Source organism: Trichechus manatus, unplaced genomic scaffold, assembly GCF_000243295.1.
Source record: "Trichechus manatus latirostris isolate Lorelei unplaced genomic scaffold, TriManLat1.0 scaffold00117, whole genome shotgun sequence".
Lineage (NCBI taxonomy): Eukaryota > Metazoa > Chordata > Mammalia > Sirenia > Trichechidae > Trichechus > Trichechus manatus.
The window spans coordinates 5,450,418-5,468,648 of record NW_004444053.1 but is presented as its reverse complement, the minus strand read 5'-3'; the positions used below and the strand labels follow the sequence as shown (position 1 = coordinate 5,468,648).

The 18,231-nt window shown below is 39.6% G+C and overlaps 1 protein-coding gene across 1 annotated transcript in view; it reads right to left on the bottom strand.

Moving 5' to 3' along the window:
* Positions 1-9,457: 9,457 nt before the first annotated feature.
* The window catches only part of LOC101348289 (dimethylaniline monooxygenase [N-oxide-forming] 3), a 31,440-nt gene continuing 22,666 nt past the window's right edge, over positions 9,458-18,231 (bottom strand). The window contains 5 exon segments of the mRNA XM_004384130.1: positions 9,458-9,552; positions 9,555-9,784; positions 10,555-10,627; positions 13,349-13,704; positions 15,629-15,825. Of these exon segments, the coding sequence (XP_004384187.1) occupies positions 9,458-9,552; positions 9,555-9,784; positions 10,555-10,627; positions 13,349-13,704; positions 15,629-15,825 (951 nt within the window).

Here is an 18,231-nt window from a genome sequence, read left to right as displayed (position 1 = left end):
AAATACAAAGTAATGCTGTTTGTATAGAGATGGTGATAATGGTTAACCAGGGCAATCATGCACCTTTGGACTTTATACAGCAAATAGATGAGCTTCATGACCTAGGGTTTCTTTCCACTGTTGTTGATAGTAGCTGTGGAGTCAGATTGACTCATGATGACCCCATGCACAACTGAACAAAATGCTGCCTCGTCCTGTGCCATCCCCATGGTTGGTCACAGATTGAACCATTGTGATCCATAGAGTTCTCATGGCTGATTTTTAGAAGGAGAGCATTGGGCCTTTTTTCCTAGTCCTTTTTAGTTTGGAACGTCTCCTAAAACCTGTTCAGCATGATGGCAACACATAAGCCTCCACTGACAGATGTATGGTGGCTGTATATGAGGTCCATTGGCTGGGAACTGAACCCACATCTCCCACCTGGAAGATGAGAATTCTACCACCGAACCATCACTGTTCCCTTGTGGAGTGTTTAGAATAAAGCATAAAGCATTTCAAGAATAGAGAATGAACAAGAGCCTGAGAGTGCTCACAAATGTAACTATTCTCACTTGGAAATGAGTCTATTATGAAAGAAAGCCAGTTTTGTAGAGTTATAGAAAGGATAAGAAAGGTATGGGATGGTGTTGAAAGGTGGTGAGGGATCTAGTAGGCCGTGGAGGAACTTTGGGTTTTATTCTAACTGTAAAGGTCAACCATTTGCAGGGTTTAAGCATGGGAGTGACACGATCCTATTTGCATTTGAGAAAGATCACTTTGGCTGCTGCATGGAAAATGGAATGTGAGGATGCAAGAACGGAAGCAAGGGGACTACTTATTAGGCTATCAGGGTAATGGGTCAGAGTTAATGGTGGCTTGGGCCAAGGTAAGAGGAGTGAAAATTTTGCTGATGCTGTGAGAAGGGGGGTGGTAAATTAAAGAGATGAATCAAGTTTTTGGTTTAAGCAACTAGATATTGAGAGGTTTCATTCCAGGATCAGAAAGGCTGGACAAGGAACAAGTTTGGGTGTGTAGGCATGGTGGTAGAAATTAAGAGTTAGGTTTAGCAGTTTTAAGTGGGAGATGCTCATCCGCATCCAAGTAAAGATATAAAGTGGGCAGTTGGAGGTATAAACCTGGAGAATTTATAAATTGTTATATAAATGATTTAAATAAAGAAACCAGAGCCTCTTCTCCATTCCCAATCACTTCTGGATGTCAACACAAAGGATTGGTTAAGTGGGGTTAGTATCATCTAGCAGTGTTGAGTCAGTTGGATTCTATTATTTTGTACTGAAGGGAACTATGTGCTGCTTGATTTCTGTGTTTCTAAAAGTCAATGGACCATGGAAAGACACAAAAGGGTCAAATGTCACCTTGACAAGCCACTCCAAAATTAGGAGGCAGTTGTGACATTCCAAAAGTATGTACTAGATTAGACATCGTGAGACATGGCTTTGGATCCTAACTCTGTCCCTTTCTAGATGAGTGTGTAATTTTGGATCATAACCTCTGAGAGGCAGATTTTTCATCCAAAATATAATGATTCTTATTAGGCGTGATTTTGCTCCACGTAGGGTATGTTGCAGGGGCAGTTTTTGTTATATAATTGGTGAGTGATAAAAACAAAGATCTTGCAAAATCCTGCACAATGAAGAATTGTCCTGTATTTCAAACAACATTTGAATGGTCCACTGTATGTGTAGGTGAGAATCCTAAAGAGATCCTATATATTACAATTGGTCCAATATGTTACAATTCATTACACTGAATAATTAAGAATTATGTGTGTAAGTAAGCATATTATCTATAAATTTTACTTCCAGGTCATAGAGAAGGTTTTACAAAATTCTTGCAATTAAAAGAGGCTTCGTATTAGATTGTATTGAGAACAACTGACCTCTAATGTTGTGAAAAGAAGAGGTTCAGGGAGGTCAGTTGGCTCAGGACTCATATTCCTAATGGAGCTCACATTTATACTTTCAATATTATCTCCAAACAAAATTATACACGTGGTCACAGATTCACAATGATGGGACTGAAAGATGTCTATCTTAAAACTTTTAACTCATGACTCTATCCACCTCTAGTGTATTATGAATTTCTATTTTTGTAATTCACATTTGTTTGTCAGTTTGTAGTACTGTGGTGGCTTGCATGTTGCTGTGATGCCTGAAGCTATGCATCAGTATTTCAAATACCAACAACATCACTCACGGTGGGCAGGTTTCAGCGGAGCTTCCAGACTAAGAAAGACTAGGAAGAAGGACCTGGTGGTCTACTTCTGAAAAAATTAGCCACTGAAAACCTTATGAATAACAGCAGAACATTGTCTGATATAGTGCCGGAAGATGAGCCCCTCAGGTTGGAAGGCTCTCAAAATAGGACTGGGGAAGAGATGCCCCCTCAAAGTAGAGTCGACCTTAATGATGTGGATGGAGTCAAGCTTTCGACACCTTCATTTGCTGAAGTGGCACAATTGAAAATGAGAAGAAACAGCTGCTAACATCCATTAATAATCAGAATGTGGAATGTAAGAAGTATGAATCTAAGAAAATTGGAAATCATCAAAAATGAAATGGAACACATAAAGATTGGTATCCAAGGCATTAGTGAGCTGAAATGGACTGGTATTGGCCATTTTGAATTGGACAATCATATGGTCTACTATGGTGAGAATGACAATGTGAAGAGGAATGGCGTTGCATTCATCATCAAACAACATTTCAAGATGTATCCTGAAGTACAATGCTGTCAGTGATAGGATAATATCTTCCTACAAGGAAGACCAGTTAATATGACTATTATTCAAATTTATGAACCAACCACTAACATGAAGAAACTGAAGATTTTTACCAACTTCTGCAGCCTGAAATTGAACAAACATGCAATCAAAATGCACTGATAATTACTGGTGATTGAAATTCGAAAGTTGGAAACAAAGAAGAAAGATTGGTAGTTGGAAAATATGGCCTTGGTAATAGAAACAATGCCAGGGATCACAGCATAGAATTTTGTAAGACCAATGACTTGTTCATCAGAAATATCTTTTTTCGATAACATAAACGACAACTATACTCTTGGACCTCACTGGATGGAACATAAAGGAGTCAAATTGACTACCTCTGTGGAAAGAGACTATGAAAAAGCTCAATATCATCAGTCAGAACAAGGCCAGGGGCCGACTGCAGAACATACCATCGATTGCTTATATGTAAGTTCAAGTTGAGGCTGAAGAAAATTAAAACAAGTCCATGAGAGCCAAAGTATGACCCTGAATATACCCCACCTGATTATAGAGAGCATCTCAAGAATAGATTTGGCATTCTGAGCACTAACTGAAGAGGAACGGTGTCACAGTCATTATCAAAAAGAACATTTAAAGACCAGATGAGTTGTGGGATGACATCAAGGACATTATACATGAAGAAAGCAAAAGGTCGTTAAAAAGACCAAAAAGAAAGAAAGAAAAAAAAAAAAAAGACCAAAATGGATGTCAGACAAGATTCAAATTTGCTCTTCAATGTCGAGCAGTTAAAGCGAAAGGAAGAAATGATGAAATAAAAGAGCTGAACAGAAGATTTCAAAGGGCAGCTTGAGAAGACAAAATAAAGTATTATAATGAAATGTGCAAAGACCAAGAGTTAGAAAACCAAAAGGGAAGAACTCGCTTGGCATTTCTCAACCTGAAAGAACTGAAGAAAAAATTCAAGCTGTGAGTTGCATTACTGAAGGATTCTATGGGCAAAATATTGAACAATGCAAGAAACATCAAAAGAAGATGGAAGGAATACACAGAGTCGCTGTACCAAAAAGAATTGGTTGATGTTCAACCATTTCGGGAGGGAGAATATGATCAAGAGCTGATAGTACTGAAGGAAAAAGTCCAAGCTGCACTGAAGGCAGGCAATGGCAAAAAACAAGCCTCCAGGAATTGACAGAATACCAACTGAGATGTTTCAACAAACAGATGCAATGCTAGAAGCACTCATTTGTCCGTGCCAAGAAATTTGGAAAACAATACCTGGCCAGCTGACTGGAAGAGATCCACATGCATGCCCATCCAAAGAAAGATGATCTAACAGAATGAGGAAATTGTCGAACAATATTATTAATATCATATGCAAGTAAAATTTTGCTGAAGATAATTCAAAAACAGTTGCAGCAGTACATTGAAGGAATGAAAAATGGGAATTCCAGAACACTTAACACTTAAATTGTGCTTATGCACAACCTTTCACAGACCAACAGGCAGTTGTTCAAACAGAATGAGGGGAGGCTGCATGGTTTAAAATTAGGAATAGTGTGAGTCAGGGTTCTATTCTTTCACCATGCTTATTCAATCTGTATGCTGAGCAAATAGTCTGAGAAGCTGGACTATATGAAGAAGAATGTGGCATCAGGATTAGAAAACTCATTAACAACCTGTGATACTCAGATGACACAACTTTGCTTACTCAGTGTGAAGAGGACTTGAAGCACTAACGGATGAAGATCAAAGAGGACAACCTTCATTGTGGATTATACTTCAACATAAGGAAATCAAAATCCTCACAACTGGACCAATAAGCAACATGATAAATGAAGAAAAGACTGAAAGTGTCAAGTATTTAATTTTACTTGGATCCACAATCAATGCCCACGGAAGCAGCAGTCAAGAAATCAAATGATGCATTGCATTGGTCAAATCTGCTGCAGAAGATCTCTTTAAAGTGTTAAAAAGCCAAGATGTCACTTGAGGACCGAGGTGCACCTGACCCAAGCCATGATATTTTCAATCACCTCACACGCATGCGAAAGCTGGTCAATGAATAGGGAAGACCAAAGTAGAATTGATGCCTTTGAATTATGATTCGGTGAAGAATGTTGAATATACCATAGCCTGCCAGAAGAATGGAGCCCTGGTTGTGCAGTGGTTAAGAGCTCGGCTGCTAACCAAAAGGTAGGTAGTTTGAATCTACTAGCTGCTCCTTGTAAACACTATGGGCAGTTCCACTCTGCCCTATCGGGTCACTGTGAGTCGGAACCAACTCGATGGCAATGAGTTTGGCCAGAAGAATGAACTAATCTGTCTTGAAAGAAGTGCAGCCAGAATGCTCCTTGGAAGTGAGGATGGCGAGACTTCATCTCACGTACTTCGGACATGTTATCAGGAGGGACCAGTCTCTGGAGAAAGACATCATGCTTGGTAAAGTAGAGGGTCAGCGTAAAAGAGGAAGACCCTTAACGAGACGGATTGACACAGCGGCTACTACCATGGGCTCAAACATAGCAACGATCGTGAGGATGGCACAGGACTGGGCAGTGTTTCCTTCTGTTGTACATGCGATTGCTATGAGTTGAAACTAACTCGACAGCACCTAACAACAACAGCATTTTTGTCAGAAAACCTGTTATTATCTTGTGAATATCTATGTGATATCATATCTTATTCTTTTATTTTAGTTTCAATTTGTCTTATATAAACATTTAAAATAATCTACAATTTTAATAATTTTTTTCACCATTTCCTCATTTAAAAAAATATAGTGAGAAAAAAGGGGAAGTCTCTTAGGCTCTCTTGATCTCTAAGAAGTGATAAGAACTACCTCAAAGGATTATTCTTAGGACTATTTAAGTTTTAATTCTTTAATTAAGTTCTAACACTGCAGCAGGTACTGGCAATTTCTGAAAACCTTGGGCAGTTGAGAACACAGAGACTGGATTTTTCTAGAAAAGTGGTTTTGCTTGCTATAAGTGGTGTTAGAAGTTTTAAATTCTCTGTTACGCACCAGACTGTAACTGGCTGAAGACAGGGACCATTTGTCTCAGTTTTTTCATCCTCAAATCTAGTATGCCTGCCAGCTTGGCGGTAATGGGCTGTTAATACTTGGGGAACTTATCTGAGATGTTAGCAAAAAGAATGTATTAGTAAAACACTATCAGTATCATGTTGGTGCAATTGTTGCTATGAACAACAGCTACCTGACTTTTTAAGTAAAGTGTTACATCTGGTCAAGACTATCTCCAGATGATAGCATAGTAATACACAGGCAAAGGAGCCCCCGTAGTGCAACACTCAGCTGCTACCCGAAAGGTTGACAGTTCAAACTCACCCAGTGACTCCACAGAAGAAAGACCTGCTCCCAGAAAAATTACAGCCTAGAAAACCCTATGGGGCATTTCTTTCTCACATGGGGTTCCTATGAGTTGAAAACAGACTCAGTAGCACCCAACAATAACAACAACAATGAACAAGCATAGAAAATCACATATAATATTTATCTGAAGAGAAATGAAAGAACAGCTAAAGATAAGAACTATTTAATGCTCACAGGTATAAGCTGCCTGAAAAGGAGTAATGCAAACAAACACTTAAACTTGTTAATGTCTGTCCTTACTACATAGGCTTCAGACACTATATCAGACAATGTTCTACTGCTGTTCATAAGGTTTTCACTGACTAATTTTTTTAGAAGTAGACTGCCCGTTCCTTTTTCCTAATCTGTCTGAGTCTGGAAGCTCTGCTGAAGCTTGTCTCATGGGTAACCCTGCTGACATGTGAAATACTGGTGGCATAGCTTCCAGCATCACAGCAACAGGCAGCCACCAGATATGACAAACTGGCAGACAGGTGGTGGCAAATACACATAGATTTGCAGAACTACTTCTGTGAGGATGAAAATACACATATGTGAAAAGGAAGTAAGAGGAATGTTCACCTTTTAATTAAATTCCTTTGAGCAGATAGTTTTCTATTAAATCTCCCCACTTACAGGCACCAGGGGCTCTCAGGCTTTTGTCAAAGTACAGCTGCTCTGTCCGTCTGGTGGCTAGTGGCTCTAGCAAGTTGTCGTTGCTACCTCACTTTGACCACAGTCATTTGACTCCCACAGTCCCTCCCTCCTCTAGGGTTAGACCAGTTGCTGTCGAGTCAACTGACTCATGGTGACCCCATGTGTGTTAGAGTAGAGCTGTGCCACATAGGGTTTTTAGTGGTTGATTTTTTGGAAGTAGATCACCAATCCTTTTTTCCAAGACCCCTCTGGATGGACTTGAACCTCCTTTTGGTTAGCAGTGATCACATCAACAATTTGCACCACCCAGGGACCCCAGAGGACATATTTGGTCATCTTTAACTTACACTTAATGCTTTGTGTCTGGAACATTTAGCTGAGGCTGAATAACCTTTAGTTTTAATAAGAATGTTGTTAACTGGCTTCAAGTTGATTTAAACTTATAGCCATCCCATGTGACAGAAGAAAACTGCCCATAGGGGTTTCTAGGCTGTAATCTTTATGGGAGCACATTGCCAGGCCCTTCTTCTGCAGAACCGCTGAGTGAGTTCAAATCGTCAACCTTTTGGTTAGTAGCTGAGCACTTAACTGCTATACCACCAGGGCTCCTTTTTAAAAATTTTTATTGTACTTTAGATGAAGGTTTACAGAACAAATAGTTTCTCATTAAACAGTTAATACACATATTGTCTTATGACAATGGTTAACAACCCCACAACATGTCAACACTGTCCCTTCTCAACCTGAGGTTACCGATTACCAGCTTTCCTGTCCCCTCCTGCCTTCTAGTCCTTGTCCCTGGACTGTTGTGCCCCATTAGTCTCATTTTGTTTTATGAGGCTGTCTAATCTTTGGCTGAACAGTGAACCTCGGGAGTGATTTCATTACCGAGCTAAAAGGGTGCCCGGGGGAGCAGGGCTCCTTTTAACAACAACAACAAAACAAACAAACAAAAACCAAAAAAGCTAAATCCGTTGCTGTTGATTCCGATTCACAGCAACCCTATAGGACAGAGTAGAACTGCCCCATAGGGTTTCTAAGGAGCAGGTGGTGGATTTGAACTGCCAACCTTTTGGTTAGCAGCTGAAAGCCTAACTACACACAATTCACTTTTAAGTAAAGGTAAGACTTCCTAGATGAAACTAGGAGTGAAAGAAAATCTTCTGTGCTTCATATATTCAAATAGTATGAGTCAGTTGAGAGAGAGAGATATATTTTTTCAGAGTGTAATGTGCAAAAATGAATGATTATAAAATTCATTAATGTTATACTCAAAAGTAAATATTAATACCTTGGCGTTAGTTCAGTAAGTATGGAAATAGATTGATGTTAATAGGACTATTAAGAGCATTTATTAGCTAGATTAGGTTAGGAAGAATATTCATGAGCCAACTGATGTTTACAGAAATTTAAATAACCATATAAAGAAGAGCAATAAAAATTGGATTATATCAGTTTTAATCTTGAAATTATTTTGTGTGCTACCATTTACAACATTAAACAAAATAAATTTTACAGGCTGTATTTAATTTTTGGTTACTTGATTCATTTAGGCCACAAGGTTTTCAAAAAAAGTTCAGTTTGTGAATATTTCCCATTTTGTGAGGAGACCTTAAAAGCAGACTGGTATTTTGCTACCTAAAACTATTAGGAAAAGGAAACACTTTAGAATCGTATACAACAAAAATATGAAGAGAATGAAAAATAGAAAAGAGGAAAGTATTAGAAAAAATGTGGTTTCTCATCTCCCAAATATTTTGTTGTTCCCCTGACCTCAGTTAAAAGTGAAATTGTAGTAAGAAATGCGTACATAGTATAACAACCAGTGGAGTCCTCTATAGCTTTTGGTATTTTATCTGCACTATAATGTCACGCTTTAAACATTTGTCTATCAAAATTTTAATTTATTCTCCTGCTTATTCTTACCACATTTTATTAATGCAATAATACTCATTTTTAAAAATAAAATTTCAGATATATTCCAGGACCCCAGAAGTTCATTCTGTAAGGACAGTATTCAACTTGGGCCATGGCTTTGGCTAAATACTTGTTTTTTTAAAATAAGATTTTCCATTCAGCTAATATGTGGAGACATTTCTTATTATTATCATTATTTTGTGTCAATGTGTTGTAAAGTTTATCTTTTTTAATTGAAAATACAGATATTTTGGGTTCTTTATACAGATTAAGTCTTCATGCTGTGCCCCTGGGCCAGGGAATAGGAGGGATTGCGTGGAAGATGCTGCATGACACAGTCATAGATATACTAGCCAAACCCTCTCCTTGTCTCTGAAAATAATTTGTAGACGTAGCTCGAGAGTATCATGTATATAACTATTCTGCTTAATTTGCTCTTGTTCAGATATTAAGCACATATTTTAAACATTGTTTAAAGGACATAGTCCTGTCAAAATGCTTGAGGGAGATGATTTATGTTAGGCACATTTAGATAACAGTTAAGTAAGTCTGGCATAGGGCCACAATTCTCATTACAAAATGATGGTGGAGCCTAGCAAGAAGTGATTAATAACTTTCTTCAGATCATGACATGCCTCTTACAGGGACTTATCTAAAAGCCTAGATATAGCACTGTTTTACTGACTAATGCCTCCAGAGTGCTCATAAAGATAGCTGAATTTTTAAATAGCAAAGTCTTGCCCGAGTATTGTCAGTAACTTTAAAAATCCCAGAGAGAGTGATGATTAAATCAGCATAAGCAAAACACCAATGAACAGTATAGGAATAGCAAGAAGCTTGAGACAAGGCTTCTGACGACTCCCAACAACTCGTGTCTTCATGGTTTTAGTGCCTGGTCCCACTGGGTCAGGATGGCATTTCTGACTCCTGGCCACTTCCCTGGGCCCACCAGCCTAAACTGGTATGGGCTGCAAGGGCCAAAGAAAACTTCCAAGGCTAATTTGGGATCTGTGAGAAAAAGCCATAGGATGTTGGGCTTTGCCCCAATGAAGGAGGCAATTTCATCCATATAAGTAACATAATCCATCTGTATGGTCTTGCTTTTGCCAAACCTAGAGGGAGGAGAGGAAACAACACCATGAATATCCAAGCTCTGTGCAGAAACAAGGGTAAGGAAAAAGCCTCATGCCTTTTTACCAGTATTTAGACTGGAATTAATGTCAAGCCTTTGTGTTAATAATGAGGATATCTCTTATATACTGTACTGTGTAGTTTTTTAAAAAAATTTTCATATTGATCTCATCTGGACATTCCTCATCTCACCCAGGCAGCTAAGGAAGGCATGTTTGTTTCCATTTACAAATGGATGCATTGCTTCCTGCTCAAGTGAAGTTAATAGCTCATGGTCACTGAGCTAATTAGTGACAAAGGTAGGACTCGAGCCCAGTTCTCCCGACACATCCTCATTTTGCTGAGACATTTTCATTAGAACCACCTGTTTGAAGATCTCCTATATATCTTAGAGGAGTTAGGGGCTAGAGACTAGAAGCCCACACCACTTGGTCTCAAATTCCTCTAGTTTCTAATCCTTTCCAAATCTCCTTTCTGTGATGTTTGGCAGGAGCCATGGAGGGCTGACTGTATAATGTAGGTTCACAGTTCTACTATTCACTGTGTCCTGCACAAAACAGGATTTAAGATAGTGTCACTTGCAAAGTAGATCCTCAATAAGTATTTGTTGGATGGATGAATTTAGCTTGCAGGGGGGGCACCTTAATGACCTCTTACTCAGGGTCACTGAAGACTGAAGCAGTTCCAAGCATTCACAAATTCTGACTTCTCTGTGGAAATCCTAGATCCCCTTTATAATAGGTGATCTTACCATTTGAGCTTTTTCCCTATTTTCTCATCAATATCACACATCACGTCTTCCACAGAAGGCAAAGTGCAAGTTCCTAAAAAAGATAATAGTTAAATAAGTATGGCATAGGGCCAGTCTGCAATTTCTCATATTTGATAAGAAATTATGAATCACAGTAGTAATTCAAATTTTTTGTCACTGTTCAGCAAAATAAACTCTCAAACAAATGAACTTGTGACCATTTTGAGACAAATATACAACTCATTCCTAGTCTTCTCAGGACCAATACCTGTCATAAGAATTAAAAACTATTACCCTAACCACTTACCAGATGTTTAAAATATATTTCCAGGATTATATTCTAATTTCTCAGCAATATTTTAAAGAATACTATCTAATAAATATTAACCAAACACAAGAAATAGGCATCTCTTTTTTCAGATTTAAGAAAAAAATAAACTTCATAGGAAATAACCCTGGTTTTCCAGAAAAAAGAATTTCTAGTAGATAATAGAACTTAGTGTAACCCCAAGTCTCTCTCTGGATCCAACAGTTATTGGATGAGACTGAGGTATGCACTGTCCACAAGTCACCAAAACACAGGAGAGCCCCAGGAGTCTAGATCTGAACTAGAACTGCTCCAGGATTTCAGACTCATTTGGGCAGAGTTCTCTTAAACCATGACCAAAACATGCCTTTGAGCCCAGTCTGGAGGTCCAAAGATATACTTCAAATGTAAGTTTTTTGAAATCTTGGGATCACCTTGAACAAGACTAAAACTGCCACCTCAGCTCTGATTTCTTAAGAGTTATGTAACTTGCTGAATTTCCTGTTCTGGCAATTATTACTAGCTGAGTCTTGAGCAGCCTTTGTTAGACTGGTCTTATTCCAGAACTTGCAGCCAGACCTATCCTTGGGCAGGGAGAGAGAGAGAGAGAGAGAGAAAGAGAGAGAGAGAGGTTGGACTCAGTAATCCACCAGCTACCACCACTGGGTTGATCATAACTGGCCCCTCTGTCCTGGTACTCTGGTTCCCCCAAGCTGGATTGTTTACCTTATCTCCCATTTCCCATAAGATGGAATCTTTGCCTTGTACATCAGTGCCCTATTGATTGGGTCTCTGCCTTATCTCCTTTCTTCAGGGCCCAGATCACAACTTGTGTCCTCACAGAGAGTAAAAGTCCTACCTTTAATGCCAGTCTCTCTGGGACTGAACCTTAAGCTCTCTTCCTTCTGAGCAGAATTTCATACCATCATCTGCCTGGCTGCAGCCTCCCTAGAGCAACATCACCCTGCAACACATCTCTGCCTGGGTTGGGAAAAGTAAAGGAGGCTCAGGGATGTGCAGGACTAAGCTTAAGTGGATATTGGTCTGCTGGTAAGAGGTGGCCCAAGATGTATAGCAGCAGATTTCAGGTTCCTGAATAAGAAAAAGACACTTTAACCTCCCCAGCAAATCAGGGAAAGGCTGGAAGACTTAGAACATTGCTTCAAAAGGAGGTAAGCCTGCCAAATCTCCCTCATCCAGGATTTTTATACCCATAGATTCAACTAAACTTTACACACTAAACTTTGATACCTCTATTTGTTCTCCAATCGTGGCCCTGCTTGGTTTTATGATCTGCATCTGCCCACACCTGCATTCTAATCTGAGTGTGAATCTAATTCCAGTACCTACTCCTGGGGGATGCTGCTTGCCTTGCTTTCCTGACCCCCAATCAAGTTTGTTTTCTTTTTCTTTTTAAAATATATAAAAAAAAAACAAACCCTTTGCCATTGAGTCAATTCTAACTCATAGCGACCCTATAGGACAGAGTAGAACTGCTGCATAGTGTTCCCAAGGAGCGGCTGGTGGATTCAAACTGCCAACCTTTTGGTTAGCAGCCATAGCTCTCAACCATTGCCCCACCAGGGCTCCTTTTAAAATATAGGAACCCAGTATTCCTGTATATAGATACTATCTTCCACACCTAAAACTTTCTACCTCTAATGATTCACTATTTGCCCTTGTCTGACACATGGCAGGGGAGAAAATAGTAGCAGAAAAGCCACTGTCTTTCCAGTAATAATAACCATGTTTTTGGACTGTGAATAGGTGAAGTTGGCTGGATATTGGCTTGGGAACATCTTCCCTTATTAACCTTTCAAGCAACATCATTGAATTGAGTTTTAAAATCATAGTTTTATAAAGCTGTCATGCACTTAAGACCAAGAGCTTTGGTGTTCTCAAGTCTAATGATCTGGGGTAATTATCAGCTCTAAGGAGTTATAAGTCATAAAATAACTCCTCTAATAATACCACGTACTATTGCATATGATAATCCAATGTGATATATTTTTAATTGCTTGTATATTATAGCGGCAAGAATATGAATGTTACACTTTCAAGACTGAATGGGACCTAGGATTGTTGTTGTTGGTTGTCATCTAGTCGATTCTGACTCATGGCGACCCCGTGTGTGCAGAGTAGAACTGCTCCATGAGGTTTTCAAGGCTGTGACCTTATGGAAGCAGATCACCAGGCCTGTCTTCCAAGGTGCCTCTGGGTGGGTTTGAACTGCCAGCCTTTCGGCTAGTAGTTGAGTGCTTAACCATTTGTGCTACCCAGGGACTCCTGCGTTACTAATTATTATAATTAAATGATTATATAAATTTATATAAAATATAAACATATAATTATAATCATATAATTATAATCAATTCATAATAATTAATGATTATTCCATTGTAATTAGGATTCTTCTTTTCACAAAGACCCAAAAACATTCTCATTGGTATCCGTCTTTCCAATCTATCAGCTTCCTTTTCTACTCACCTTTTATTACTCGTGCTGCCCAGCGAGCCTGCAGCTCAGTTGTAGGGATGACAGCCCCAAGGGACTGGACAAGGCCAATTACTGTCATAGTTGACTTCTCTAGTAGAGGAGGGAAGATGCTTTTAAACAAGGTGATCTCATGGTTTTTGATTTTGATGAGGGATTCATCAAGGAAGGGATAAGCATAGTCGTAGCCTGTTGCAAAGATGACAAAGTCACTGGCCTCAAACATGGTCCCATCCTCAAAAATGGCTGAGGTCTCTGTGAACTGCTTCACATTAGACTTAATGGACACTGTGCCACACAGAATTCGAGGTGGGAGCTCATCATTAAACACAGGCTCTTTCCTCAGGGTTCTGTGTGGAAAACAGAGACAGCAGCCAGAACTATAATATTTTCCTTTTGTTTTATTGGTATCTATATCTATATCTGCACATAGATATAGATAGACACACAGATATCTAGCTTATATAGATACACAGGTATATTAATAAGGAGGTAGAAAACTACCAAAGATTTTTTTCTTGCTATGGAATGTTGCCAATGTGGATGAAGAGCAAAACTGACACAAGGCAACATTATGAAGTGAGAGAAGTTACCTTTTGCTGATCCCTTCTCTATTTCTTATGATCTTTCCCTTCTCTACCTGAATGTCTAATAGGTATCTCAACTTTAATATATCTAAAAACAAAACTTTTCCTCCTCCCGATAAACCTGCATTGTTCCTCATCTCAGTAACGTCAACTCCTTGCTTGCATACTTGCTCAGATCAAACATCTTGAAGATGTCCTTGACCCCTTTGTTTCTCTCATCCTTTCCCAATTTAACAGAAAATCTGTTTGGTTCTACTTTCAAAATACATCCAGAAACTGATAACTTCAGATCACTGACTGCTAACAATCCTAGTCCAAGCCACCATCACCTCTCTTCTAGGTTTTTGACAATAGCCTTTTAACTAGTCTTTTTCCTTCCTCTCTTATCCCACCCTCTTACACTGAATGATGACCACAGCAGCCAGAGTGACCTATTCAGTGTTAATTTAGATATTATTACTACCTACTTAGATGTCTGCTATGGCTTCCCATTGCATTCAGAGTTCTTACAATGGCCTACAAGGCCCAAAGCCATCTGGCTGTTTTTACCTCCCTGGCCTTATCTCCTACTACTGTACCCTTACCCTCTTTATTGTTGAGATGTCCCATTGCTGTCGTTGAACGGTTCAGTTATGCCCCTGAAGCCTTTGCCCTGGCTGTTTCCTCTGTCTGGAACACTCTTCCTCAGATATCCCCATGGCTCTTTTTGTCATCTCCTTCAGGGCTTTGCTTAAATGTCTCCTCAGTGACATCTACTCTGAGGACCCTAATGTTGTTCTGAAAACACTCTCTGTCACCCATCCTTGCTTTGTATTTTTCTTCATAACGCACATCTCTACATTGTCTTCTGCCATTTGTTTACCATCTGTCCTACTACTAGACCATAAGCTCCATGAAAACAGGGGATTTTGCCTATGTTGTACATGGATTAGAACAGGACCTGGGATATAATAAATGCTTGATAAATAGTTGTTGAATTAATGAATTAACTTTCTTATAAACGGTGCACAACCTGGGATTTTTGATCTCATGTCAAAGTAATTTCTTATCATGTGACTAGTTTGGGCGATGCTATTGAAGAGTGAGGAGGCGAAGCAAATGTTGTGGTCACAGTTCAGTGGGAGAGCTCCATTAAGTCGGGTAGGGGGCTTGAGGGTGCAGCACAGGGGAACTCCTTCCACTCTGTTTAACTTAACTTTGGGGTTAAGAGGCAGTAGAGCATGGTGGCTAAGAGTGAGGGGCTCTGGAGTCAGTGGATCAAGGTTTGCTGTGAATCCTGGTTCTACATTTTGGCTGTGGGACTTTGGTAGTCATTAACTGCACTGAACCTCAGTTTTCTCCTCTAAAATGGGGATAATAATAAAGCTCTCCTCATAGAGTTGTTGGGAGGATTAAATGAGATAAGGCATGTAAAGGTCTTAGTACAGGCTCTGACATGTATTAAGTCCTTAAAATGTGTTAACTGTTATTATCAGTACTAATTCCTGATGTATTATATAACTTCCCAGCTGAGAAATCTGGTAAGGAGGATTGTGAAATTGGAAAGATTTCCTGATTTTTCAGTCCTTTATCCTCTGAGGTATGAGATGTGATTACTCCATTACTGTTGATTTGTTTGGAGGCTTTATTCCAGTTATTCACACAGAAATAAAAGTTAACAGGCATATAATGTTTAACTCTGCTTTACCCATCTAAAGGCATCAAGCCATAGTTCTCATGCTTGAATTCTGAATTCATCTGCTTCATGTACCACCAGTCAGAAATGGCTGTCGATAAGTTGTTTTGGAGGAAGTTTTCAAATCGGTTGACAAACAAGTCCCATGGGTAGCCATCATCCCAGACTCTGCTCATCACCCAGGAACCGCTTCTGGAGCTGATGATTACCTTAAAAAACACCCATTCAACCATGAAAGTAGTGACTGCTAATAGTGGATATTGTGTTACGCCCCCAGGCCCCCTTTCAGGACTGGACCTATTAGCCCAGCGGCTGGGAATATTGCTGGACGGCAGCCCTCAGCTATCAGCCGTCTTTGGGAGTTGCCTTGGTGAAAGACAGTGGTCTCACCCAAGGTCTTGCACCCTTCTGGGGTTTCTGCATCTAATGACTGGTGGATGCAAGAGTAGAGAGGCCCAGCCCCTCACCCCAGCTTGGGACAACTCCGAAGAACCATCCCAGCTTTAGAGTAAAGTAAAACGGAAGCTTCTATCCCTTCCTGCAAAGATATTGACCCTGAGAGCACTCCCAAATAAACCTTCTGTGCTTTAATCTGCATCTCAGAGTCTGACTCCCAGGGAAACCAACCTGACATACTGTTCCAGGCAAGTTATCATATACTAATCAAATCTTATATGATAGATGACCAGTAACTGAATTCTAGTTATACTTTTCCTAATGCTCTTCTGATGCTATTGTCTATAAAGAAAAAATTATGACCCCAAATTACGGCGTTGGAATTAAAATGCCTGCCACCATCCCAAAAGGAGCCACGAGATTTGGAATCAGAAAGACTTGAGCTCAAATCCTGACTCCACCACTTACTAATGTGATTTGGGGCAAATTTCTTTAAATTCTGTCATCTTCAGTTTCCTCATTCCTAAAATGGGAATAACAAATACTCACCACATAGAATTTGTTCAAGGATTAATCCAATGTGATTACCTTTGTACGGTGCCCGGTGTTGCCTGGTGCAGCATGTGCTTAGTAAATGTCAGTTTTCTTCCTGCTCCCCTTTTTGTTATGTTAATCCCTAACAGCACAGTTTTAAAGGCACAATTTTGGCTATATAAGATCACTTATGTAGGTATTGTAAGGGAAGCTGGTTAAATAACAAGAGACGAAGGATCAATCTGCAAGAGCCTCTGAAATTAGTCATTCTTCCCTCTAATTTATCCTATATACAACCAACAGACACATCTCTTAAAACTATGGTTTCATCATATCTTTCTTTAGCTCCAGAAGCGGAAATGATTTATCGTTATTTATGGACAAATCCAAATTCTTTACCCTGTCATTCAAGTCCTTAAGTCCATAACCTGACTCCAATCATTCTTTCCCATCTCAATTTCCATAACTACTCTGTTCCTTAGAATCAGAAGACCTAACTCTCAATCCTCTAACACATTTGATGCTCAAACAGTAATCTCCTCTATGACTTTCAAGAAGGCAATTGACATCTCCAGTCCTCAGTATTCTTTTCTGTAAAATGGGCATGATAAAACCTGGACTGCTTTCTTCTCACAATCAAAGTAGCTAATTTAAATGAAGGTGCTTGAGTACCATAATGCATTCTACAAATGAAAGGTGTTATTATTAAGAACCTCCATTCCAGTAAAACAAATCTGTAATAGTCAAATATGCAGAGCACGTTCTTGTCTCCATAACTTTGCTCATGTTGTTCTCCCTGTCTGGAACACCCTCTGCCACCTCTTCACCTATGATTTATATTTATCATTTCAGGGCTGATGCAGGCATACCACCATCTGGAGGCCTCCCCAGCTACCACAGCCTATAGTTCTAAAATCATAGTATGTCTCAATCACTCATTTATTCTAGCTGCAGCTCTTGTGCATACTGTTGCATTGCTTTCTATTTAACCTTTGAGGTTATGTTTAACTTATGTTCATGTATTAGATTTTTAAGCTCCTTGAGGAGAGAGGCCACACACTAACTTCATTGTATGCCTCCGTATTGCCTAGTCTAGTACTTTGAACAGATAGATAAAAACCAAACCAGTTGCTGAGCTGACTCTGATTCATGACAACCCCATGTGTGTCAGGGTACAACTGTACTCTGTAGGGTTTTCAATGGCTGATTTTTCAGAAGTAGATCACCAGGCCCTTCTTTCAGGGCATCCCTGGGTGGACTGTATCTCTAACCATTTGGCTGAATGTATTAACCCTTTGCATCACCCAGGGACTCTGAACAGATAGGTAGAAATACATTTTTATGCCATGTATTCTGTTGCGTTCTCTTTGCTTCACAATACATAATTAGGCCTATATTGGGGGCACACGGCATGACATCAGTGGGCATTACAACTGAAGATAAGATACCTGGCTTTGAGCCTCTGGACCATCAATCCCTAAAGAATCTTCCAAAGCCAGTCAGTGACATTTGGTTAAACTCCTTAACATGTCCTAAAAGTCCCTGTGTCACCTCTTCTCTGTCCTCACTACAACTACCCCTCATCCATTCTTTTCCAGACGCCCTGAGTTCCAGCCAGAGAGCCTTCTTCCTTCTTCCAGACTTTCTGACACTGTGCCTTTTGTTCAATTTTTAGTTCTCAGCTT